The 27,954-nt window shown below is 35.1% G+C and overlaps 1 protein-coding gene and 1 long non-coding RNA gene across 3 annotated transcripts in view; one reads left to right on the forward strand and one right to left on the reverse strand.

Moving 5' to 3' along the window:
• Positions 1–467: 467 nt before the first annotated feature.
• Positions 468–19,787, reverse strand: PLK4 (polo like kinase 4). Of its 2 annotated transcripts, XM_044224009.1 has the most exons (16): positions 19,518–19,787; positions 18,758–18,853; positions 17,834–17,929; positions 17,640–17,754; positions 13,829–14,849; positions 13,057–13,157; positions 9,787–10,154; positions 8,645–8,749; positions 8,192–8,294; positions 7,063–7,212; positions 5,781–5,914; positions 5,597–5,688; positions 5,303–5,447; positions 3,971–4,111; positions 1,502–1,608; positions 468–1,100 (listed from the first exon to the last, which is right to left on the reverse strand). In XM_044224009.1, the coding sequence occupies exons 1-16, from the start codon at positions 19,545–19,547 to the stop codon at positions 998–1,000; spliced, it is 2,907 nt and encodes a 968-aa protein (XP_044079944.1). In that variant the 5' UTR covers positions 19,548–19,787; the 3' UTR covers positions 468–997. The 2 variants fall into 2 exon arrangements, with proteins under 2 accessions (XP_044079944.1, XP_044079945.1); XM_044224010.1 differs by lacking the exon at positions 19,518–19,787 and having other exon boundaries at positions 17,834–17,925; positions 18,758–18,833.
• An 85-nt stretch (positions 19,788–19,872) lies between these two features.
• LOC122889112 overlaps positions 19,873–27,954 on the forward strand; it is a 91,679-nt gene continuing 83,597 nt past the window's right edge. The window contains exon 1 of the long non-coding RNA XR_006380810.1: positions 19,873–19,906. This is a non-coding gene — a long non-coding RNA (uncharacterized LOC122889112). The remainder of the gene's footprint in view (positions 19,907–27,954) is intronic.

A 27,954-nucleotide genomic window follows, 5' to 3' on the forward strand; every position in this document is an offset into this window, starting at 1 on the left:
CATCGGGCTTTCCGCTCAGCAGGGAGCCTGCTTCCCTTCCTCTCTCTCTGCCTGCCTCTGCCTACTTGTGATCTCTGTCTGTCAAATAAATACAACCTTTAAAAAAGAAAAATCAAATATTTCTAATTCTAAAAAACAGCAGGAAACATTAGGTTAAAAGTCTTTATCATATTCATATATTTTATTTCATTCCTGTTTTATCTTTAGTAAAAGGTAATGAGTGTCCCACTATCAAATATTCTTTTTCTCATTGTAACTATTACATTAAGTTCTACAGTGTTAAAATTTTTATCATTAAAATATACACAAATTTTCAAATAAAGGTAGAGAAACAATGTATTTACCATTTGCGAAATTAATTTTAAAAATTTAACTGGCTCCTGAACAGGCAACATAATTTAAAAATGAGCTTACTAGTAACTTATTTTAAAATGAGTATTTAATTAAATAAACCAAAAGATAAAGCAACTTATCTCTGTATTTATTTTTTTTATAAAATGCATTTTCAGAAATATTTCATTAGAAACTGGTACTACAAAAATAAATATAAAACAAATATACATGTTTACATCTGTTACTTACAACATAAATACACATTATTTACATGGTCAAAACCTCAAAAACTCCAGCATGTTTCTTCCATGATTCTCAACATGACTAAGAAGTAGGAAAAACAATAAAAAAAAGCATAAATACACCACACACCATTTATATTTTTGCTTTTAAAGGACTGTTCAATACAAATATATGAATACAAAGTTTAGGGGTATATGTTCTAAGAGCAAAGTCTAGTGTACTATTTTATCTATGACCAGTACATTTTAGAAGTTTCATTCTGCTCTGTTCTCTCATTAGAATACATCCATTACGGTATAGATTAAAACGGTCTTTTTGTAGAAAGGCTTTCTGAGGAAATTATATCAAATAAAAAAAAGTCACTTTACTTGAAAGCCAACAAAGTTATTTATTAGACTTATGTACCTATAAGGAGCCTTAATTATTCAAAACTAGGAGCTGGATTAGAAAACATCAAAAGGATGGAAGAAAGACACTGTAATTTCTGTTTGATGTAATCTGGTAATTTTTCATTTTCTCCATACCTAAGTGAAGCAAAAAAAAAAAAAAAAAAAAAAAAAAAAGACAAAAACATAACTTAATTGATTTGTTTGTATGAAAGTACCAAAAGGCATATACTATTTTTCAGTAATTCTTCAATGAAAGAGGCACCTCAGAAAAATCACACAAATTATTTAAGTAGATACCTAAATCAAGTTAAGCATATCATTTGTTTTCTTTTAAAATAGGCCACTTTATAAATGTATTTAAACAAAAAAAGAAAATTAGGCCAAATACTTGAGCTGACTTGAAAACTGGATTCTTCATTAAACTAAAGGCCTTAATCTAAAGAACATACAAAACCTTATTAAATCATTTATTTCAACAGAGAAAAGAAAATTATATAGCAAAGGGCTAAATCTCAACCATCATTTTAAGTGCTTACCTAGTTGTTTGACCATTTGGTGATGTATAACTGATAGAAGACACTCCTGCCTGGACAACCAACTGGGACCCATCATTGAACTGAACCCACACAGCTCCACTAGTTAACTAGAAAAATAGTAAGTATACAAAATTAGTATACAGTAGGAGATTTAAAGTTCTTAAAAGGTACTCATGTTCAACAGGTTTTACAAATGGTTAAAAGAAAAAAAAAAAACAATGTTCGGAGCTCTTGGGTGCTCAGTCATTCAAACATCTGACTCTTTATTTCGGCTTGGGTCATGATCTCAGGGTCCTAGGATCAAGCCCTTGTTGGGTTCCCCACTAAGCAGGAAGTCTGCTTGCCTCCTGCTGCACCCCACTGCTTGCACTCCAATGTGCACGCTTAAATAAATTAATCTTTTAAAAAAAAAAACAAAACGCAACGCTCTCAGGAAACTACAAATGTGGGGCTGTGAAGTTAGTAGCATTGAGAATATTCATTCACATCTTTTCCAATTATTCCTTTAATAGCTATGACATTAAAATATTAAATTATTCTAAATGAATCCAGTTTCCCATTCATTTCTACTACAATGTCTCAGTAGTTTTGTGCCCCTCCTGCCAACAGCATTTCTAATAAATTAGAGATTTAGGAAATACAAAAGTAATATTTTCTTGAATTAGGATTTCCCTCTCTGTTCTTGGGCCACAGAATTTCTCTTCTGCCTGTACACTTTTAGCCTTTGCAACTTATTCCTTTAGCCACTGATATTTGATATAGTCACCAATATACACTGTGGCACTCCAAACAGAAGAGAGAAGATATGGGCTCTGGAATCAAACAGACCTGAGTTTACACCAGACTCTGCCAACTACTGAGTAGGACCGGGCAAGTCAATCAACAATTATAAGCCATAATTTTACTACCTATAAAAGGAGGTAACACCAACTTTACTGGGTTTTATTTTGGGGAATAACAAGACAATATACGTGAGAAACAATATAACAGGTACTGAACAAATATCAAGTTCCCTTCATTTATTTCCTACCCCTATAAAGGTCTAAGGTGCATTTTTCTTCCCTGGCAAGTAAAAACTACATGTACTAAAAAATGTACTATGCTCAAGTATGAAAGCTTCAGCTTTCAGATAATATATACATATAGGCTCAGACCTACATATAATTCTTTAAGTTTGAAACTCAATGTGGACTTAATTTTTAAATGCAAAACTTCTTTTCTGCCAAAGGATAATAGATTACAAATAGTAATCTATTATTAATAGATTAATAGTAATAGATTACCAAGTTTGTAAAACTTAAAAGTCATGAACATCATTCTCAATTACCAAAAAGTAGCCATTATCATGACACCTCTATTCTGTTTTGTTTTGTTTTTTTAAAGATTTTATTGATTTATTTGAGAGAGGGTATGCACATGCAGGGGGAGCGGCATAAGTAGAGGAGGGGTAGGGGGCAAAGCAGACTACTGCTGAGTGTGCAGCCCACAGCAGGACTTGATCCCAGGATCCTGAGATCATGACCTGAACTGAAGGCAGATACTTAACTGACTTAAGCCACCCAGGTGTCCCTCTATTCTGTTTTTCTTAATTTATTTTTTAAATTGAAGCACTGTTGACATACAATGTTACGTTAGTTTCAGGTATACAACATAGTGATTCAACAATTCTATAGAGTACTTAAAGCTCACCATCTGTCACAACTTTATTACAGTATTATTGACTATATTCCCTATGCTGTACTTTCCATTTCTGTGACTTATTTATTTTACAGCTGGAAGTGTGTACCTCGTAATCCTTGCTACCTAGTTAGCCAGTCCTCCTCCCCTCTGGCAATGACCAGTTTGTTCTCTGTATTTACGAGCTTCTTTCTGTTTTCTGTTTTGTTTATTAGCTTCCACATGTGAGTGAAATAATTTATTTATTTTTCTCTGCCTGACTTATTTCACTTGGCATAATACCTTCTAGGCCCATCCATGTTGTCACAAATGGCAAGATTTTTTTTCTTATGGCTGAGTAATATTCCATTGTGTATATACACATATATTTTTTCATGTATGTATCTCTGTATATTTATTTATTAATTTTAAGTAGGCTCCATGCCCAACGTGGGGCTTGAACTTATAGCCCTGAGATCAAGTTGCATGCTTTACAGACTGAGTTGGTCAGGTACCTCTACACATACATCTTCTTTATCTATCAGTAACATTTGGGTTTAAGACACTTGTTTTTAAAAACTTTAAAAACAAATCACTTACACCTTAACAATTTATTAACAATACCTAGAGTTCTCCAAGTGTATACAAATAAAAAATGTCTAAAATTTTAATATAACCAATGTAAAAAAGGTGTAAAAACTTTCTTACAAAGAGAAATATTTAAAATTATTTACTTTTTTGATAATTGTCTAATGACTATGAAAACTAAAGAAATTCAGAGTGAAAAAATTCACTTTATAAAAAGCTTCTCACCTGTGTAGCCCAACCAACATTTTTCACAAAAACAGATTTCAAAAGTTGTGCTGATTTAGGAAGACAATCTTTTAGACTACTAGAAGAGATGTTTGTTTCAGAAGCTGCAGCCATAAAGCCATGTCCTTCATTTGTAACCATCTACAAACAGTAAAGGACAAGAAGATATTATTCCTTGGCATTTTTATAAGGCAACTTCATCAAAACTGAAAAAAAACCTAGATGTTCATTAGCTAAAAAAAATTTTTGTTAATTTATTTTAAAGAGAGAAGGAGAGAGAGCACGAGGTGGGGAGGGGAGGATCAGAGGGAGAAGCAGACTCCCCACTGAGCAAGGAGCCCCACACGTTACTAGATCCTGGGACTCCATGATCATGAAGGCAGTCACTTAACCAACTGAGCAACCCAGGCACCCCCAAAATAATTTTTTAGTAACAGAGTTAAGAAATGAAAATATAGGGACACCTGGGCGGCTCAGTCAGTTAAGCGCCTGCCTTCAGCTCAGGTCATGATCCCAGAGTCCTGAGATCTAGTCCCACATCAGGCTCCTTGCTCAGCAGGAAGCCTGCTTCCCCCTCTCTCCCTTGTGATCTCTGCCCACTTGTGATCTCTCTCTCTCTCTGTCAAATAAATAAATAAAATCTTTTAAAAATTAATTAATTAATTAATTAATGTGTTAACCATAAAACGCAAATATAAACGCATTATGGAAAACTAGAGAAATACAGAAGAAAAAATCATACAGTTGCTGTTTTCATTTAGGTAGATTTCTTTTGTCTTTTGTTTCCCAAAGGCATAATTTTTCATAACTGCAATTGCAGTATATATGTACATGTGTTGAGTATATATACACACAGATCTATTTCCCTAATGTTGCATTTTTCTATATTGCAATATAGTATTTATAGGCATGACAGTTCATGGAATAAGAAATTAATAAGTTTTTTTTTTTTTAATAAGTTTTTGTAAACAATGTTCTATCATGGATATTAAGGCACTCAATGATATTTTATTAGTAAAAATAAAATGATTCATATAATAATATATTTAGCTTACAGGGGTAACATTTACACTGAGACCTGAAGGATGAGAAAGAATTAGCCATTAAGAGGTTAGGGAGAAGTTCCAGGTCCAGTGAATAGCATGTGAAAAGGCCTGTACACTTGACTTACTTGAAAAACTAAAAGAAAGCATAGATAGTGCAGGGTAAAGTAGGCAGGGGAGAAGTTGACAGATGATAGAAAGGCCAGAGTAAGGAATTTAAATTTTATATGAAAGGCAAGAGGCAATCACTGAAGAGTTTAAAGTATAGAAGTTACATATATTTACTTACAGGAGGATTAAGCATTGGTGCCAGTTTTGAAGAAGCAGCATTATTTATCATTTTATTCAAAGATGCTCTATCACTCATCAGGTAGTTTGGATCCACAGAAGTAGGAGGTGATAAGGCCTTAGGTGAACTAGTATTTCCAGGTTTTCTGAAGGGGAAAGAAATGTCCAAATATATTTCCTTAAAGCTTTCAAATTACAGAAAACTTAAAAGTGTCCATAGTGTAAACACTAAACTTTTTTTTTTTAACATTTCTGACACATCTTAGCTATATTTAAAAAATTTTCAAACATTTACCTTCCTATAATTATTGGGAAAAAGGGAGCACTTCCACTTTTCTTTTCCTCCTCTGAAATTATGGATTCCAGTGCTAAGCAAATACGATGGCCCTATTTCAAAAGAATAGAGCTATCATTATTTCACCTATCATTTGGAATCACTATTAACTTGTATGAAAAACCTACCATAACTAGGTACATACCTCATTTGCATGGTCCATATACATTTTTATTTCACCTTTCAAGCTACTAATTTCACTTTCACTTTTTAAGGTATAAGATTTCCCAGTCTTTTCAATCACCTGAATCAAATCTTCGGTTTTGTGTATCTTTGCTCCTTAAAGAATAAAAAGAAAACGACTCTTTTATCATTTCTTTAAATACTCCTGTGTTTATACTCATTATCATGCTAGTGCATAAAGATTAAGGTATTATTTATATTCACTCACTGATCATTAAAAAATGAGGCTGTGAATATATTCAATAAATATAAGCCATCCATTTTTTTCCCTTCATATATCTGGCGTAAGTCTGATACTTTTATGATATTTTAAAAAATCACATCGGGGCGCCTGGTTGGCTCAGTGGGTTAGTTAAGTCTCTGCCTTCGGCTCGGGTCATGATCCCAAGGTCCTGGGATTGAGCCCCGCATCGCACTCTCTGTTCAGCAGGGAGCCTGCTTCCCACCCTCTCTCTGTTTGCCTCTCTGCCTACTTGTGATCTCTGTCTGTCAAAAAAATAAATAAAATCTTTAAAAAAATTAAAAAATTAAAAAAAATTAAAAATCACTGATCTCATACAAACACACAGTTGAAGGATAGCTATTATTATATGTATACTGTATGAGTGTATGTGCTAGGTGTCCCTTAAAAGGAGTTTTACAGATTAAAAAGTAAATCATCTTTAGATTTAGGAAAACATATTCTCTTGTTCAATCCTATCCTTTTGCCACATTTTTTTTTAAGATTTTATTTATTTATTTGACAGACAGAGATCACAAGTAGGCAGAGCAGCAGGCAGAGAGAGAGGGGAAGCAGGCTCCCCGCTGAGCAGAGAGCCCGATGCGGGGCTCAATCCCAGGACCCTGGGATCATGACCTGAGCCGAAGGCAGAGGCTTTAACTCACTGAGCCACCCAGGCACCCCCATTTGCCACATTTATAATTCTCTTCATTTGGTAAATGTCCATTTGAGTTTCTGCTAAGAAGTAGGATATTTATTTAAGGTGATTCTGTACTATCAACCTGAATGTTATTAAATCTGAGCTAAATTGGGAAAGAGAACTAATATATATATTGGAGAATAAGCTGTTTACGTGAAAGTATATATAAATAAATTTGGTTAACATATTTAACATATAGTATACTGTGCTGTGTAACTAATTTGTATAAATATATAGCTTATAAACTTGTGGTGCTGAATTTAAAAAACAACTACTAAATTATAAACTAAAGGGGAAAAATTATCATTTCTAAATGGTACTTACCATCATAAAACCAAACCTCAAAATCAGCATCAGGGGAATTCTCCATTAAAATGCATTTAGCATATCTCGTAAAATAAGTTATTTTGGGTGATTTAGATCTTACAAGGTGTACAAATCTGGAAGCATATTGATATTTTCGCCAGTACTTCTCTAGTGAAAAAAAGAAAAAAATTACCTAATAGTAGGAAATAAAGTTATGACTTGACATATAAATTCCATAAGTTTAATATTGATCACTACTCTTCCACAAAAATTCAAGTCGATAGGTTAGAAACCTCATTACCAAAATAAAGATATTTTAGTCCTGCAAGTCTATTATTTTAATGAAAACTAAAGACAATATAATACAATCCCCAAGAAGTATATAACAAAATCCAATGAGTAGTACCATGATAATTAAAAAAAAATCTCTTCCTCTGAATCACTGACTCCTTATTGTAAGTAATGATTCTAGAAATGTTTTAACAATTGAAATGAAAAAATTTCTACCTGAGATATCAGAATCAGACTATCAGGAACAGATGTAGTTCTTTTTATGTTAGTAAAGCACAGAGTTTTGTGGTCCTAATATTCAAAAGTCAGTTTTTACAATTCCCTGTAACTATAGACACTTAACAGTATTTAGTCTTGTTCTGTTTTGATTTCTAATAGGATTAGACAGGTTTTCTTGTTTGATTCTAAAAGTCACTTCAGTGAAGGCTTACTATTCAATATTTAATTCCCCTATCCATAAAATCCAGAAGCTGAACGAGAAATCAAAATTGGTTAGCCATAATAACAGATGGTCATTTATGGAGCATAATAATGGTTTTAAAAGCCAAAAATTGATACTTTATGTTGAATTTTAAACAAGATTCTTGACAAATTAGTAACTAAACAAGTGTACATATTATATTTGTGTGATCTATGACTAATATTCCATAGTTTTTGCTTAAATATGTGATAACACAGAGTATGAATAAACATTGGATTAGTAAGGTACAACATATATCTCACCACATATAAAATATGAGAACATGAGTTATAGCCTGGTTGAAGCAAGACATTTATAATCTATGATATCCACACATATAGAGTTTACAGATAAATAAGTCCATTATCTAAATTTATTCCTGATAAATTTACATACCTGGTAAATTGTCAAAGCAGTACCTACTGATGTTGTCAGTAGGGGGTGGTGGTCTGTCAGCAAGAGGAAAACCTCTTCCATCATTGGGATAATAAATAGTAATCTGTCAAAAAGTTTTTTAAGAATTCTAATTATATGCCATTAAGTTAGAGAGCTATATTTCACTAGAAAAATCATGAAAAAGAGCTCACATGTAAAATTCAATATTATTTTATTGAAAATGTTATTTTCTAGAAGTAATAAAGTTTAGATTTTGCTATAAGTTATAATTATTTTAAAAACCACATTAATTAAATATATGTAACATGGTATTTCAGTTTTTTAATTTCAGAGATATTATCATATTAAGAAAACCAATGTTTAAGTATTTTAATGATATCCTTGTAGAATGAACTGGAATGCTAAATGTTTAATGATGATTTAAAATTACAAAATGAAGTAAAGCCACATTACCATATTTCCATCACTAGATATTTGAAGAACTTCTTTCACATATTCTTGTGATGTATGTTCCTTTAGAAGCTCCACACATACCTCCTCTGAATCAAGTATGCTAACCTAAAAAACAAGAAGGTAACATTAGTAAAAATTCTCTTGTTTACTATAATAGCTCTGACATATATAATATTTAAAAGTACTTAACCATAGTAGAAACAAAAATTCAAGTCAAAATCAAATGGCTACTTCTCTCCAACAGTCTACACCAGAGCTGTATTTGAGCACAATTGTGAAATATAAGGAGCAAAGGTAAGAAGGCATAATTAAGTGTGAAATGATAACCAGTGAGCAAAATGAAAGCAGAAGGTATGGGTGGAGAATAAGGACTTTGAAAAGACAATAGCAAGCCAAACAAAGGCAAGACTGGGTGAATAGAAAACAAGGTACAAAGAGGAAGAAGATAGAATTAAAAAATAAAAATTGCTATTTCCAATTCATACATCAATGTAAAATCTAAACTTGATTTTGTATATATTCTTTTTCTTTAGTTCCAAATGTTAAGAAAAAAATTTTTTAGTTTACCTTTTTGATGAGACTAAATACTGAAACAAAAGCAAAAAGCAGTATTAAATATTAATTCAGTAACCAGAATTATGAATAAAATAATATTTAACACAGTATTTAGCCACTGTTACTTTTATTTTTTTTAATTTTTTTTAAAAAGATTTTATTTATTCATTTGACAGACAAGAGATCACAAGTAGGCAAAGCAGCAGGCAGAGAGAGAGAGAGGAGGAAGCAGGCTCCCTGCTGAGCAGAGAGCCCGATGTGGGGCTCAATCCCAGGACCCTGGGATCATGACCTGAGCCAAAGGCAGAGGCTTTAACCCACTGAGCCACCCAGGCACCCTCCCACTGTTACTTTTAAATGTTTCTCATTATCAGTAATTTAAAATTCAAAGCGTATCAGTATCAATTCACCATTCTTAAAGTAGCTAATAGAAAACATTAGCTATTTTACCATAAATTCCTAGTCTTTTAAATCAGTTTATCATATAAATATCAAAAGTACAGGAACTAAAAGAAACATATTTGATATAAGAAACCGCATACTCAAGGAAAATATCAAATAGGAATTTAGAAAAATGACAGACATACCACAGCCTTTTTGGTTTTCTGTCTAATCGGTTTTAACCTGTAAGCAGTCAAAGGAGATGTAATGCCTCGTAGCGTACGTTTCTGATAACCCAATGGTGGCTCCATACCCCTAGTTTTGCTTTGCGCAGAAAGAGGATCTGAGCCAAAAATAGATTCCTGTTGAATTATCTCAGTTTTACTTTGAAATGCAGTCATAAATTTCATGGTATTCAACTGTTTTGCAGGATGAACATTATCAGAAGCATCAGAACTCTTTTTGGCTCCTGTATCAGTCCAAACATTTCTTGATGTGTCCTGCAAGTCTAGATGGCCTTGGAAATCTCTTTTTGGGCTAATGCTGTTGTGTTCAGTAGTTTCTCTTAAATGATCTGCAATATACACAGATTGAAGCAAGTTAGTGAAAATGAAAAAAAAAAAAAAAAAAAAAAACCAAGTCTACACAACATAATGTCATACTGGTTTAATTTTGTTTTGAAGTACAAAAGAAATCTAATAAAAAAATGTTTATAATATTTCTAACAAATAAGGAGTTTTAAGATATGACATAATACAAGAATGACTTTAATAGATTTTATTTATTTATGTGAGAGAGAGTGACAGAGCATTAGCTTAGGCAGGCAGGACGAGGCAGAGGAAAAGGGAGAAGCAAGACTCCCCACTGACCAGGGAGCACGATGTGAGACTCAATCCCAGGAATCTGGGATCATGACCTGAGCAGAAGGCAGATGCTTAACTGAGTGAGCCACTCAGGCTCCCTAAGAATGACCTTAAAAGAACATTTTAATCCAGATTGCAAAGATATACCTTTATACTCCTAAAACTAAGAAAAGATATTAATATGAAATTTGTTTTTCAGTCAAGGCAAAATTTAGGGTCACTTACTAATTCTAAAACAAGTAACTGCCAGTGTTCCAACAAGTACAAGTAATCATTCTATGTAATATGTAAATTTACCTCTTTAAGCTGAGGACTGTCTGACCATCTTACTTATAAAATATGCAAATAAAACCCAAAAACAATATATGAAATAGTTGTAATGTTATTATTAATATTTAATATTATGAGTGTATTTGTACCACATTTTGTTTTAGATTTTATTTATTTATTTGACAGATGGGAGATCACAAGTAGGCAGAGAAGCAGGCAGAGAGAGAGGAGGAAGCAGGCTCCCCGCCGAGCAAAGAGCCCTATGTGGGACTCCATCCCAGGACCCTGGGATTATGACCCAAGCCGAAGGTAGAGGCTTTAAGCCACTGAGCCACCCAGGCGCTCCATTTTGCACCACATTTTTAAAAAGCTCTTGTTGAATTTTACCTATTTATATTTTATATAGTTTTACAGTTCACACGGGAACATTAATTTTTTAAAGCCCCTTAAGTAATTAGGCTATATAGATCTCTATAAGGCAATTTTTCAAATGCTAAACTCAAAAATATATATTGCATTTTTTCCCTAAATGACTTGTTAGTGCTTTCTTTCTTCCTTCTCCCATGACAGAAATATTTTGTACCAAATAATATACTTTAAAATTGCAGCAGCACTACCAGATTATAAACAAACTTATTTCTCCATCTCAGATATATCCCGATTACCAAATAAAAGTATCTCTAAACACAACAGAAGGTTAAATGCACAATTAAGAACATGGCAATTTTATAGTTTAAAAACCATAAATCTGAATTACCATCATGAAGTAAGTACACATAAAAAGATTAATTCCCTTTTGGGCTCTTGAAAATAATGTATTTTTAAAAAGAAAAGAACAGATGGTTGAGGTAACATAACAACTCTGCTTAAATTATAGTCATATTATGTATTCTCTGTCTGAAGTAATATAATACTTAGTAAGAAATGATCTCCTCCTCCCCATATGTTTTCTTTATTATTCTCTTTTTTTCCATGGTATTTCCAACCCACCTTCTGGGAGTCTGTCGTGTTTATTAATAAGAAATGTTGAACTGTCAAACTCTAAATCTAAAATGATGACTTGGATGACAGCTGTTTTTTTGTTTTTTGTTTCAAAGATTTTATTTATTTATTTGACAGACAGAGATCACAAGTAGGCAGAGAGGCAGACAGAAAAGGGGGAAGAGGCAGGCTCCCCACTGAGCAGAGAGCCCATGTGGGGCTTGATCCCAGGACCCTGGGATCATGACCTGAGCCGAAGGCAGAGGCTTTAACCCACTGAGCTACCCAGGCACCCGTGGATGACAGCTGTTTAAAAATGTTTAGGTTTTGGGGTGCCTGGCTAGCTCAGTCAGTAGAGCATGTAACTTTTTTTTGTTTGCTTGTTTTTTTTTTTTTTAACAGATTTTATTTATTTGAGAGAGAGAAAGAGCATAACCAGGGGGAGGTGGAGAGGCAGAAGGAGAAAGAGAAGCAGGGGCCTGATGCAGGGCCTGATCCTGGGACTCTGGATCAAGACCTGAGCCAAAGGTAGATGCTTAACCGACAGCCACCCAGGCGCCCGGGGTATGTTAACTCTTGATCTGAAGTTTGTAAATTCAAGCCCACATCGGCCTAGAGTTCACTTAAAAAAAAACAACAACAAAAAAACAAAACAAAACAAAAAAAAACCCATTTAGGTTTTAGTAGCTGTGTACTTCCGTGTATGTAAAGTCCCACGTAAACCATGATGTCCTCATTAGTGTCTACTTAAAAATAAGGTCAGTCATCTTTGATTATTTTATAGGTGCTGACCGTATGTGCTTCTTACAGATAGGATGCAAGAACAGAGATAAGGAATAAAGAGTACAGTTCATGAGCCAAACCACTTGTACTGGAATCCTGGCTCCTCTGCTTTTAGGCAGTGTAGCTTAGCAAATTAAGCTCTATACAACACAATTCCTCATGTGTAAGATGGGGCTAATATTATCTTTGTATTTTTAAAAAGATTTTATTTATTTGAGAGAGAGAGAACAAGCAGTGGGGAGGGGCAGAGGGAGAGATAGAGAGAGAGAAGCAGACTCCCCACTGAGCAGAAAGCCCAACACGGGGCTCCATCCTAGGACCCGGAGATTATGCATGATCTGAGTGGAAGGCAGATGCTTAACCAACTGAGCCACCCAGGCACCCCTATCTTCATATTTATTGTGTGTGAGAATTTAATAAGTTAATATTTGTTTAAGCATTACGGACAGTAGCTGATACAGCAAATACTCAAAATGAGTAAAGTTATTATTACTGTTATCGTAATATAGTTTACTGAAAATGTATTATTATTTTTTAAAATGTATTATTTTCTCAAGAAAACCCAAACAGAAAACTCACCCTTTATTTGCAGATTCCCAAACCACTGTTGCACCATTTCAGTCTGAGTTGTCTGGTCTGGAAATGGAAAAGGAGTTTTCCCTGGACAAAGACGATTGGAGCTAAACAGAGGAAAAAAATTCTGATAAACTAATTAAAAAATTATCAGGTAATAACTTCTGATGATAAAAAGATTTTAAAAATCTTTTGATCTGAATACTTAAACTGAAGCTAAATTTCCAGACCAAAATGCCCATGGTACTGTAACAAAGTTTCTATATGGCTACTGCCCTCTAGTAATTTAAGCATAAAAATCAAAGATAAGAAAAAGGAAAAAACACTACAAGCATTAAAAAATGAGTCTTAATGTTAATAACATGATTACTCATCATTGGCTCAGCTGTGTGTATGTGTGTGTGTGTGTGAGAGAGAGAAGGGAGAAAGAAGGATAGAAAAAGAGAACAGTTATTATCAGAGTACTTTAGGGATCAGACACATTTAATATGATACTTTGCACTGGAGACCTGCTTCCTATAAAATAAAAATGAAACAAAATTCTCAAGTATTAAACACATTCATGAGCACATATACTCATTATGAAACTGTTTCTTAACTACAATTAAAAAATGATCATTCAGATTCTCTAATAAGAAATAGAAATCATAGCTAAGAAGTACCCCAGGAACATCTGACAATATTAGAAAAAATTAACCCTCCTTAGTTAGATGCAGTCCCCTATGTGTGCTAATATAACATTTATAGAAAAATAAAATGCTTTTGATAAAATTCTTACCAGGCTTGATCATTATCAAGTCTTTCAAAAGATCCAGAACTACTGGATGTCTTTTCCTTAAAGAAATGCAAAATATTGACATTGCTGTTTGTAGGTGAGTATCTTTCTTCATTTTCATCTACTCCTGATCTTTTGGATTTTGAAAGCATTTCTGCTGAGTGACATCGTTCCATTGTTTTGGCTCGAGACTGACTATTAGAAGTGCCAGATCTATCAGAGGAATGGGCTCTACGAAGGTATCGAGAATGTGGCCTTTCTTCCATATCCTGGGTTACTCTTCGCCTCCCATTATTACTGGTTTCTTGTTCTTGATTTCCCCACTGAGTATAAAGACTGCTTCCATCTCCTGAAGAGGAAAAATCACTTGAATTTTTATTCTTTGGAAATATAGTCACTTTATTTGGGAGTGGCTGACCAATCAAAAGTCTTCTCCTATCAAAGAAACTACCACTTATACTGGTACTGGAAGAAGCTGTAATTGCAGTAGAAATTGTGGCATGTCCACTATCAATTGAGTCTTCTACAGTTCCTAAATCTTTACTTTTTGTTGAAGAATTTCGGGACATAAAAGGATGGTCTAATATTGAAGACAGACTTAAACGATCTGCTGGATTTCTGCGAAGTAACTGGTGAATAAGGTCCTTAGCCTCTCTTGTCAAAAAAGTTGGCATTTCATAATCTGCCAATACTACTTTATTTAATGTGTTCTTGACTGTGTCAGTGTCAAAAGGAGGTCTCCCAATAAGCAACGTATAAAACATACAGCCCAAGGACCAAACATCAGATTCAAGTCCATGTGCACTTCGAGTTGCAATTTCTGGTGAAATATAATTAGGAGTTCCACACAAAGTATAGTGCTTCTCATGTGGCATTTTCAACTGAGTTGCCAGCCCGAAGTCGGCAATCTTGATGTTCATATTACGGGTAAGTAAGAGGTTAGAAAGTGTGAGATCCCGATGTAATATGCCATGAGAATGGAGATACAACATTCCTGTGATGATCTGGTGCATAAAGTGTCGAGCTGTTGGAATGCAAAATATAAAATTGACAATTTAGAAAATCTGATTCAGTATTTAGAATCTTAGAATTCAGTTTTTTAGAAGCCCAAGTATATATGCCACAGTATTACATTAGAACACCAGCTTGCAGCTTAGTTCTACCAACCAAAATACTATTTTGATGATAATTCCATAATATTCTTTTAAGTCCCTTTAAAACAACTGGGAACTCCTTCTAATCTTTGTCCTTTCCAACTGATGAGTTTTCTATATAGTTAAGGAAAGCTTAATTATATTAGCAACTGGGGGAGACTGGACTACCTAGGGTCTCTAGAAGTCCATAGCAATTAAGAGAAAATATTTATAATTGCACAAACAATTCGTAAATGTATTATAATTGTTAAAAGGAAAAAAGAAAGCTAGTTCCTCTGATGTCCTCACAAACCCTCACAAAAAATAACCACTATTAATAATGTGTTTATACCGTTTTATACATTTGTGCTTATGTACATTTGTCTACCGAAATATACTGTAATAAATGCTTTAAAATATAAAAATGTATAAAAAATTCAGTTCTGTTACTCTTCCCCCCACTTCACAGTATTTCTTGAAATATTCTCATGTCAGTACACATATTTGTTCTTCTTAAAGATTTATTTATTTATTTTAGGGGCACCTGGGTGGCACAGTCATTAAGCCTCTAACTCTTGGTTTTGGCTCAAGTCATGATCTCAGGTCAGGAGATGGAGCCCAAGGTTGGGCTCTGTGCTTAGCAGGGAGTCTGCTTAAGATTCTTTCTCCTTCTGCCCCTCCCTTACCCCTCACTCTCTAAAATAAATAAATCTTTAAAATAAAGATGTGCTAATCTTTTTAAAAAAGATTTATTTATTTGAGAGAGAGACAGAGGCAGAGAGAGCATGAGCAGGAGGGGCAGAAAGAGTCTCTGGTGTGGGGGCTCAATGTTAGGACCCTGAGATCACAACCTGAGCTGAAACTATGAGCTGGAGGCTTAACCAAGTGCATCACCCAGGTCCCCCATAAATTTTCATTTTATTTAATTGCTATCAATGAATAGTTGGTCATTTCTGATATTTCAAGATTACAGAAAACATAGGAATAAACATTTTGTACCCACTTGTTTTCTTATGTATATGTATGGCATGGTTCTCTATGTTAAATTCAAGAAGCAGAAATACTGGGTTGAAGGATAAAACTTAGTATTTTAATACTTGCCAAACTGCCCTCCAAAAGGCTGTATTTTCATGCATATCCTTGGTAACATTGGTTAGTGTCAATCCAATGAGTTTAAAAAAAAAAAAGGGTATTCCACTATTTTATTTGGCACTCTTATGATTACTATCGAGTTTAAGCATTTTTTAATTTATTTTTTGGCCATTTGTACTTTCTCTTCTGTGAAGTCTGCCTATATTCCCTACCCATTTTTCTACTGCATTACGTTTTTTAAGCATCCCTTTTATTTTTAATATTAAACATTAATTTAATATAATTTGTCAGTCATATATTTTACAAATATTTACTTCCTTTGTTTTAAATTTGACTTAATCTTTTGTCATTCATGTGCTTAATTTTAATTACGTCAAATTGATAATTCCTTTCCTTATAGCTTTTGTAGATTTTCTTATTTAAGGCTTACTATTATACAGTATTACAAAAAATGCAAGTCATCATTAATGTTTGTATAGCTTGTATTATTCAACTTGTATTAGTACATTATTTTGAGTCAAAAAATATGAATATTTGCATAACTCAATACATATGACCAAACTGCTTTTCAAATGGATTATATAGACTTAAATGTACCAAAAGTCCAATAGCAACCACACTTGTTAGCTTACCTACAATCTCAGTTACCAGGATAACTAGAAAACAATTATTTTTGTGATGACTCATGGACCTTATTTGATACTGATCCGAACTGTAAAATAGTTAATTATGAGAAACTCTGGAAGTTGAAACTGACTATGCATTTGATACTAGGGAATTACTGGGTATGATAATGACTTTGTGGCTATAATTATTTTTAAAAGTTCTTATTTTTTTATTAAAGACATACAACAAAATATTTATAGATATAAAGATGGCTACAATCAGCTTCAAAATACTCTGGAAAATTAGGGGAATAAGAAGGGTACAAATGAAACAATTTGATCATGAATTGATAGCTTTGGAAGCTGAGGTCTCATTATACTGTTCCATCTACTTCTATTTTTGACATTTTCTATAATAAATTATTTCAATATTTGTGTTTGACTTAGGAACTACTTTATAGACATCAATAACATTCTAAAAAGCTTTTCTCTAGAACTGAAAGGATACACACTATCAATGACTGAATTTAAAATGTGATTTTGGATTTAAAAAAAAAAAAAGAAAGAAAAAGGGGCGCCTGGTGGCTCAGTGGGTTAAGCCTCTGCCTTTGGCTCAGGTCCTGGTATCGAGCCCTGAACTGGGCTTTCTGCTCAGCAGGGAGCCTGCTTCCCCCTTCTCTCTCTGCCTACCTCTCTGCCTACTTGTGATCTCTGTCTGTCAAGTAAATAAAAAATTAAACAAAAAAAAAATAAAATGTATTTTGGGGAAAGATGATAACAAATTTCTCCTTTTACTTCTGTAATGTTTAAATTATTTATAGAAATTAACAGCTTTTCAAATTTTGAGAGTTGGGGGTCTCCCTTTCTAGCCCAAAGTAATAATTTAAACAGTTTTATTAAACATTACAAAATACCACATTCTTCAAAAACTAGTTTTTAAAGAGTAAAATTTATATACACAAAAGAAAAAAAGCAGCCACCTACCTTCATTTTCTGAGAATGGTTTCATTCTGTTCTTTAGATACCTGTTCATTTCTCCATTATGGCACATTTCTAATACTAGATACACATAATTGTTATCTTCAAAATAATTATACAGCTGAAATGTAAAAGGGCATAGTAAATGATAATATACAAAAATTCAAAGTCCTTGGTCACTTTTATAAAATTTGTATTACCTCCAAGATAGAAGGATGTTTCAACTGGCAATGTATTTTCACCTCATTTTGGACTCTCTGCACCATTCCAGCTTTGTACATGGCTTTCTTATCTATCTAAAAAATAACATGAAACATTTAAATGTTGCTGATGAACTTCCAAATGTGAAGTTTTCAAAAGTTAACTTTGAAGAGAAAGTATACTTTAAAATATTCTTAAGTCCTTTTATCTACATCTTTCTGAGATCAATTTACTCTGTTGTCTCTTTTCCCCATGCACCTAAGAGAGTGCTTGGCAGAGGAGACATTCAGTAAAAAAGTTTAGCCAATGCATTCTAATATACTCTCCCAACTTAAAGAATTTAATAGCATAACTATCATATCTATAACAATAACAACAAAAATCTACCCAAGCTTTATTTTTTTTGTTTTTTGTTTTTTTCACCCTGTTATTTTCTACTAGTCAAGCTTTAAAATAAAACTTCCCTTTCCCTACTGGTTTAGATAAGTGATTCTTAATTTGCTTATGATACTCCTATCATAAACAATCAAAACACAGTATTTTTTACAACAATCAAAACATAGTATTTTAGATTGTTAACAGTGTAATACAGAACTAGGCACAAATCCTACTCATTATTATAAACAAATTATTTGCTTTTCGATTTCTGTCAATTACTACAAGTTTGCATAATAACTAGTACTAGGTCTACTGAACATTAATGAAAATAAAACACTTATTTAAGCATAGTCAAGGATCTCCTAAAACATCTGTAATGCCAATCGCTGGACTTGGCATTATTGTTTTCTGCATAAGGGATGGGTTTCCCTCCACCCTTAATTAAAAAAAAAAAAAGCCTCATAGGTAAGAAGTTTCTTTTATCTTAAGTCACCTCTCTAATTACTTGCAAAGTAGAGGTGAAAAGTTGGTTAATATATTCTTACCATTTTGATTGCTACTTCCAAACCAGTGTGAATGGACTCAGCTCTGTAGACACCAGCAAATGATCCTTTACCAAGCAGATTCCCAACTTTAAAATCCTTAAAAGTTAAAATTAAAGATAGGTGTGATGACTCACATGAGTGAAAAAGAAGAAAGATAGGAAGAGACTGGAAAAAGATGATAAAATGGACCAAGAGGGGAATATGAATTTAAAATTCAAGCAGGTATTACACCTCGATACAGCAGGAGTTTGGGGTGGAAAGCATGTTGACGCCTTGCGGAGATCCCTGAAAGTCCAGGCTGTGGGCTTCAGATACAGCACCCTAGTGGACTGCTTCCTCAACCTCAACGCAACTTCAGCACCTTGCTCCCACCTCCAGCCAACCCCTGGGAGCAGAGGGCACGGCAGGAATCCCGCCGCATCTCCCGCCGGAGGTAACCGCCATCCCCTCGGAGAAGGGGGTGGCAGCTTTGCCCTGTTTTAGCGCGGCAGACCCGGCGGGATAGCCCTGGTGTCTGGAGACGGACGGGCGGGGCCGTGAGCGACTCACCTTGTCCCCCAACACCCCAGCCTGAGGGGCGGGACGCTCCGCCCTAAACAGCCAGGCCGGCGGTTGGGAGTCTCCCAAGACACCTCGGCGCCCGCCCCGCAGCCGTTAGATTCGCCTGGTCTCCTTTTTGCAGCAGTCTCGAGTCCTGCCACTCCAGCTACCCCACCCCCCGACCCCCAATCTGCCCCGGAGAAGATTGCCAAGACATCACCTCGATCTTCTCCCCGATGCAAGTCGCCATATTTCCAGGCTCAGGCCTGTGCTCCGATTAGCTTCCTTCACGCAGTCCCTTCGAGGCAGCGCTCCAAGCAGCCAGCCGGTCTTGGCGCCCATCAGGCTTGGCTCTCTAGGCCGCCCCTCCGGGAGACGGCTGCACAGCCACCGAAAGGCCTCTCCTGCACCTTCCCAGACCGGGGCGGCGCCTCCGCGCTCCCATTTTGAAAAACTCGCGCCGGTTGCGGTCCCAGCCGGGCTAGCTGTGACGTAAAGAGACTGGTCGATCTGGAGAGGCTGCGCTGGGCGCGCATGCGCGGCAGGCTCCCCTTCACGGCTGAAGGGGCTAGAACCGGAAATGCTCCGGCCACCCGGCGGCCTTGCTAGGTAATGTTGGCAGTCAATCTTTCAGAAGGTCGGGTTTACGGTGGATAGAAGAGCTGTCCTGAAATATAAGACAACTGGTAGGCTACTCACTTGACAGTCTGGAAAACTATCTTCGTTTCTATGAAGGGTTTAAGGCGATTTTAAGGGGCGCCTGGGTGGCTCAGTCATTAGGTGGCTGCCTTCAGCTCAGGTCGTGATCCCGGGGTCCTGGGATCCAGCCCCGCGTGGGGCTCCCTGCTGGGCGGGGAGTCCGCTTCTCTCTCTCCTGCTCCCGCTGCTTGTGTTCCCTCTCTCGCTGGGTCTCTTTCTGGCAAATAAATAAATAAAATCTTAAAAACTATAAAATGATTTTAAAAGTTCAAATGTTTAAATTTGACAGAACAGCATTGGAAAAAAAATCATTACCCAGTTTAAGCACCCTTTACACCTCTGTGTTTATTCCATAGATTTTCATAACTGTAATGAAGGTGTATGGTGCTTTGAGAAATTGAACTCCGTTCTTTATTTTGGTGAATTGCTATTATTATATTATTTGTATAACAACTTATATTTAAGATATCTCATACTTTTTATGCAATGCATTGATTAAAGGAGACATCTATAAGGTTGGAGTGATCCACTGAGAAGACTGAGATATTTAATAAGGATTTAAAACGAACTACACCACAAACTTAGATACTGTTTTTTTTTAAAGATTTTATTTATTTATTTAAGGGGGGGTGGTGCAGAGGGATAAGAGAGTCTATCTCAAGTGGATTCCCCACTGAGTGGGGAGCCCCATGTGGGGCTCATTTCAGGACCTTGAGACCATGACCAGACCCCAAATCAAGAGTTGGATGTTTAATACAATGAGCTACCCAGGAATCCCTAGATCTGTTTCTAAATGGAAAAAACTCTTTTCTTCTACATTAATGGATACATTAAGTTTACATAAGTTTGCCTAACTGCAAGCTATAAAAAACTATTTAGACAAAAGTCAAAATTTCCCCTTCATTTCTAGAAATTCTGCCTTAAAGATTATATGTGATAATACTTGAGCAGTGGTTCAGGGTCCAGTCTTCCAATTAGACTTGCTTTTACTGTTGAGTTTTCAGAGATTCATATAATTCACTATTAATTGTGGGGCTTTTTGGAAGGTATCCTTTATTCCATTTATATCAAGTATTATACTGACTTGTTAAAAAACACAATTTTTCTTCTTTTGTTGTTTCTATTTTAATTCCAGTGTAGTTAACATACAGTGTTATATTAATTTCAGGTGTACAATATAGTGATTCATCAATTCCATATATCACCCAGTGCTCAACATGACAACACCAATTTCACCTATAACCCCCATCCCCCTCCCTTCTGGTAGCCATCAGTTTATTCTCTATAGTTAAGAGTCTATTTCTTGGTTTCTCTCTCTCTTTTTTTCCTTTGAGCATTTGTTTTGTTTCTTAAACTCCACATATGGGTGAAATCATATGATATGTCTTTCTCTAACTTACTTTGTTCAACATTATACTCTCTAGCTCCATCATGTTGTTACAAATGGCAAGATTTCATTCTTTTTTATGGCTGAATAATATTCCATTGTATATATACCACTCCTCATTTATCCATTCATCAATCAGTGGACAGTTGAGCTGCTTCCATGATTTGGCTATTGTATATAATGCTGCTATAAACATCCTGGTGCATGTATCCCTTTAAATTAGCGTCTTTGTATTTGGCTGGGGGGTTAAAAACCCAATGGTACAATTGCTAGATCGTGAGGTAGTTCTGTTTATAACTTTCTGAGGTTCTATTTTAACTTTTCTAACTATTTTAATTTTTGAAGTTCTATTTTAACTTTTATAGTTCCCCAGAGTAGCTGCACCAGCTTGCATTCCCACCAACAGTACAAAGGGGTTCCTTTTTCTCCACATCCCTGCCAACATGTTTCTTGTATTGTTGATTTTAGCCATTCTGACAGGGGTGGGTGGTATCTCATTGTAGTTTTGATTTGCATTTCCCTGATTTTAAGTGATGTTGAGCACCTTTTTATGTGTCTGTTGGCCGTTTATATGTCTTCTTTAGACAAATATTTGTTCATGTCTCTGACATTTTTTAATTCAAGTATTCTTTTTTGGAGTTGTTGAGATTTATCAGTTCTTTATATATTTTGACTACTAATGCTTTATCAGATATGTCATTTGCAAATATCTTCTCTCATTTCGTAGGTTGCCTTTTAGTTTTGTTGATTATTTCCTTTGCTGTGCAGAAGCTTTTTATTTTGATGTTGTCTCAGTAGTTTCTTTTTGCTTTTGTTTTCTTTGCCTCCAAAAGCATATCTAGAAAGAAATTGCAGCCAATGTCAAAGAAGTTACTGCCTATGTTCTCTTCTAGGATTTCTATGGTTTCGAGTCTCACATTTAGGTCTTTTATCCATCTGAAATCAATTTTGTGTATGTTGTAAGAAAGTGGTAGAGTTTTATTCTTTTGCACATAGTTGACCAGTTTTCCCAACGTTTGATGAAGAGGTTCTTTTTCCCTTTGGATATTCTTTCCTGCTCTCTCAAAGTTTAATTGACCACAAACTGTGGGTTTATTTCTGAGTTTTCTTTTCTGTTCCATTGATCTATAGGTCTATATTTGCAGCAGTATGATACTGTTTTGATCACTACAGCTTTGTAATATAAATTGAAGCCTGGAATTGTGATGCTTCTAGCTTTGCTTTTTTGGTTTGTTTTGTTTTTGTTTTTTAAGATTCCTTTAGCTATTTGGGGTCTTCTGTGGATACTTACAAATTTTAGGATTGTTTATTCTAGCTCTGTGAAAAATGTTGGTGGTCTTTGATAGGGTTTGTATTAAATGTATAGATTGTTTGGGGTGCTATAGACATTTTAATAGGATTTGTTGTTCCAACCCATGAGCATAGAATGGCTTTCCATTTCTTTTTGTCATCTTCAATTTCTTTCATCAATGATTTATAGTTTTCAGAGTACAGTTATTTCACTTCCTTAATTAGGTTCATTCTTAATTATCTTAGTATTTTTGATGCAATTGTGAATGTAATCAGTTCTCTTTCTGCTGCTTCATTATTGGTGTATGGAAATGCCACAGATTTCTGTACATTGATTCTGTATCCTGATACTTCACTGAATTTATCAGTTCTATCAATTTTTTGGTGTAGTCCTTCTGGTTTTCTATATATAGTATCATGTGATCTGCAAATAATGGAAGTTTTACTTCTTCCTTACCAATTTGGATGCCTTTTATTTCTTTTTGTTGTCTGATTGCTGTGGCTAGGACTTTCAGTACTATGTTGAATAAAAGTGGTAACAGTGGAAATCCTTGTCTTGTTCTTGACCATAGGGGAAAGGCTCTCAGTTTTTCCCCATTGAGGATGATATTACCTGTGCATTTTTCATATATGGCCTTAATTATGTTGAGGTATGTTCCCTCTAAATCTACTTTTTTGAGGGTTTTTATTATGAATGGCTATTGTACTTTGTTAAATGCTTTTTCTGCATCTATTTAAATGATTAAATGGCTCTTCTCCTTCCCTTATTGATGAGATGTATCATGTTGATTGATTTGTGAATGCTGAACCATCCTTGCACCCAGGAATAAATCCCACTTAATTGTGCTGAATGATTTTTTTAATGTAATGTTGGATTTTGTTTGCTAGTATTTTCTTGAGGATTTTGCATCTAAGTTCATCAGGGATATTGGTCTGTAGTTCTCTTTTTTTGTGGTGTTTTTATCTGGTTTTGATACCAGGGTGATGTGAGTCTCCTAGAATGAATTTGGACATTTTCCTTCCTTTTCTATTTTTTAGGATAGTTTGAGAAGATTAGGTATTAACTTTTCTTTAAATGTTTGGAAGAATTCACCTGTCAAGCCATCTGGTCCAGGACTTTTTTTGTTGGGATTTTTAAATTACTGATTTAATTTCTTTGCTGATTTTCAGTCCATTCAAGTTTTCTATTTCTTCCTGTTTCAGTTTTGATAATTCATGTTCTAGGAATTTATCCATTTCTTCTAGGTTGTCAAATTTGTTGGCATATAGTTTTTTAAATATAATATTCTCCTAAAATTGTATTTCTGTGCTATTGGTTGTTATTTCCATTTTCTCATTTGTGATTTTATTTATTTGGGTCTTTTCTCTTTCCTGAAAATTAATTTTCAAAATGGCAATAAGTACATACCTATCAATAACTACATTAAATATAAATGTAAAAGTGCTTCAGTCAAGACACAGAGAGGCAGGGGCACCTGGGTGGCTCAGTGGGTTAAGCCGCTGCCTTCGGCTCAGGTCATGATCTCAGGGTCCTGGGATCGAGTCCCGCGTCGGGCTCTCTGCTCGGCAGGGAGCCTGCTTCCCTCTCTCTCTCTCTGCCTGCTTCTCCGTCTACTTGTGATTTCTCTCTGTCAAATAAATAAATAAAATCTTTAAAAAAAAAAAAAGACACAGAGAGGCAGAATGGATAAAAAAAGAACCCATCTATATTCTGCCTACAAGAGACTCACTCACCTCAGACCTAAGGACGCATACAGAGACCAAAAGTGAAGTGATAGAATTACATTCACTATGCAAATGGAAGTGAAAAAAGCCAGGGTAACAATACTTATATCAAGACAAAATAGACTTTAAAAATACAATTTAACAAGACACAAAGAAGGGCATTATATAATGTTAAAATGATCACTCCAGTGGGAGGATATAGCAATTGTAAATATCTATGCACCCAACACTGAAGTACATATATACATAAAGCAAATATTAATGACATAAAGGGAGAAATTGATGGTAATACAATAATAGTTGGGGACCTTAAAAATCCACTTACATCAGTAGATAGGTCATCTAAGCAGAAAATCAATAAGGAAACAGTGTCTTTGAATAATATACTGGACCAGATGGACATAACAGACATATAAAGAACATTTTATCCAAAAAGAACACATTGTTTTCAAGGATAGATCTCCAGGATAGATCACATGCTAGGCCACAAAACTAGTCTCAATAAACTTAAGAAGACTGAAATCAGGGTGCCTGGGTGGCTCAGTGGGTTAAGCCTCTGCCTTCAGCTCAGGTCATGATCCCAGGGTCCTGGATCGAGCCCCACATCGGGCTCTCTCCTCAGCAGGGAGCCTGCGCCCCCACCCCCCTGCCTGCCTCTCTGCCTACTTGTGATCTCTGTCTGTCAAATAAATACATAAAATCTTCAAAAAAAAATGAAGTAACAACTGACACCACAGAAATACAAAGGATTACAAGTGAATATTATGAGAAATAATATGCCAGCAAACTGGACAGCTTAGGAGAAATGTATATATTTCTTTTTAAAAAATTATTTATTTGACAGAGATCACAAGTAGGCAGAGAGGCAGTCAGAGAGAGAGGGGGAAGCAGGCTCCCCAACTGAGCAGAAAGCCCGATGTGGGGCTCAATCCCAAGACCCTGAGATCATGACCTGAGCTGAAGGCAGAGGCTTAACCCACTGAGCCACCCAGGCACCCTGAGAAATGGATATATTTCTAGAAACATACAATCTTCCTAAACAGAACCAGGAAGAAATAGAAAATCTGAATAGACCAATTACAAGTAATGAAATTGAAGTAGTAAAAAAAAAAATTGAAGTAGTAACCAAAAAATAAAAGTCCAGGACCAGATGGATTCACAAATGAATTCTACCAAACATTTAAAGAAGATTCAATGTCAGGATGCCTGAGTGGTTCAGTTGGCTAAGCATCTGCCTTTGGCTTAGGTCATGATCCCAGGTTCCTGGTATGGAATCCTGCATTGGACTCTGTGCTCAGTGGGGAGCCTGCTTCTCCCTCTTTCTCTGCCATTCCCTCTACTTGTATGTTCTCTCTCTTTCTGATAAATAAAATGAAGAAGAGAAGGAGATGATTCAATGCCTATTCTCAAACAATTCCAAAAAATTAAAGAGGAAGAAAAGCTTCCAAATACATTCTATGAGGCTAGCATTACCTTGATTACAAAACCAGACAAAACAGCACAACAAAAGAAAACCACCGGCCAATGTCCATGATAAGCAAAGATGTAAAAATCCTGAATAAAATGTTACCAAACCATATTCAACAATACATTAAAAGGATCAGTCACAATGTTCATGTGGGATTTACTTCTCAGCTATAACAATGGTTCAATATTCACAAATCAATCAATGTGATACACATTAACAAAATGAAGGATAAAAAATCATTTTATCATCTCAATAGAAACAGAAAAAACATCTGACCAAAATTCAACATCTGTTCATTTTAAAGATTCTCAAGAAAATGGGCTTTGAGGGAAGGAATCTCAACATAATAAAGGCCACAATGAAAAAACCACACCTAACATCATACACAATGGAAAAAACTGAAAGATTTTCTTCTACGATCAGGAATAAGACAAGGATGTTCATTCTCTTCACTTTCATTCTCCATAGTACTCAAAGTCCTAGCCATGGCACTCAGACAAGGGAAAGATGAGGCATCCATGTTGGTAAGGAAGAATTTAAATTGCCGCTATTTGCAGATGACAGGGTACTTTAGGTAGAAAGCCCTAAAGACTACCAAAAAACTATTAGAATAAGTGAATTCAGTAAACTTGCAGGCTAAAAATTAATACCCAGAAATCAGTTGCATTTCTATATACTAATAAGAGAGTAGTGGAGAGAGAAATTAAGAAAACAGTTACATTTATAGTTGCACCAAAAAGAATAAATTACTTAGGAATAAGCTTAACCAAGGAGGTGGAAGACACATACTCTGAAAATTGTAAAACATTGATGAAACAAATTGAAGACAGCACAAATAAATGGAAAGATATTCTATGCTCATAGATATTAATATTGTTAAAACATCCCTGTGCCCAAAGCAATCTACAGAATCAATGCAATCCTTACCAAAATACCAATAGAATTTTTCATAGAATTAGAGCAAATAATAAAATTTGTATGGAACCACCAATGACCCCAAGTAGTGAAAACAATCTTGCAAAAGAAAAAAAAAAAAGGCTAGAGACATCACAATTCTAGATTCAAGAGACATTACAAAGATGTCACAATCAAAACAGTATGGTACTGGCACAAAAATAGACACATACATCAATGAAAGAGACAGAGAATCCAGACACAACCCCACACTTATATGATCAATTGATCTATGATGAAGGCGGCAAAAATATCCAACGTGGAGAAAACAGTTTTCAATAAATGGTGCTAGGACACTGGACAGCCACATACAAAAGAATGAAACTGGACTGTTTTCTCAAACCATACACAAAAATAAATTCAAAATGGATTAAAGACCTAAATGTGAAACCTGAAACCATAAAATTCCTAGAAGAAAATATAGGCAGTAATTTCTCTGATATCTGCCATAGAAATATTTTTCTGAATATGTCTCTTGAGGCAAGGGAAACAAAAGCAAAAATAAACTATTGGAACTACACCAAACTGAAAAGCTTTTGCATAGCAATGGAAACCATCAACAAAACAAAAAGGTAACCTACTGAATGAGAGAAGATTTTTGCAAATGATATATCTGAAAATGGGTTAAAAAATGAGGAACTTACACAAGTCAACACAAAAAAAGCAAATAATCCATGAAAAATGGACAGAAGACCTGAATAGACATTTTTATATAGAAAACATCCGGGGCACCTGGGTGGCTCAGTTGGTTAAGCATCTGCCTTCAGCTCAGGTCATGATCCCAGGGTCCTGGAATTGAGTCCGCATCGGGTTTTCTGCTCAGCAGGGAGTCTGCATCTCTCTCTGCCCCATCACCATGCACTCACTCTCTCTCTCTCTTTCTCACTCTCTCTCTCAAATAAATAAATCATTTAAAAAAAAAAAAAAGAAGAAGACATCCAGATGGCCAATAGACACATGAAAAGAGGCTCAACATTACTAATCATCAGGGATATGTAAATCAATGAGTCATAATGGCTAAAATCAAAAAGACAAGAAATAACAAATGTTGGCAAGAATAACAAATGTTTGGTGGTTGGGTTGTGGACATTGTGGAGGGTATATACTATGGTGATTGCTGTGAAATGTGTAAGC

Source organism: Neovison vison, chromosome 11, assembly GCF_020171115.1.
Source record: "Neovison vison isolate M4711 chromosome 11, ASM_NN_V1, whole genome shotgun sequence".
NCBI classification, from domain to species: Eukaryota; Metazoa; Chordata; class Mammalia; order Carnivora; family Mustelidae; genus Neogale; species Neogale vison.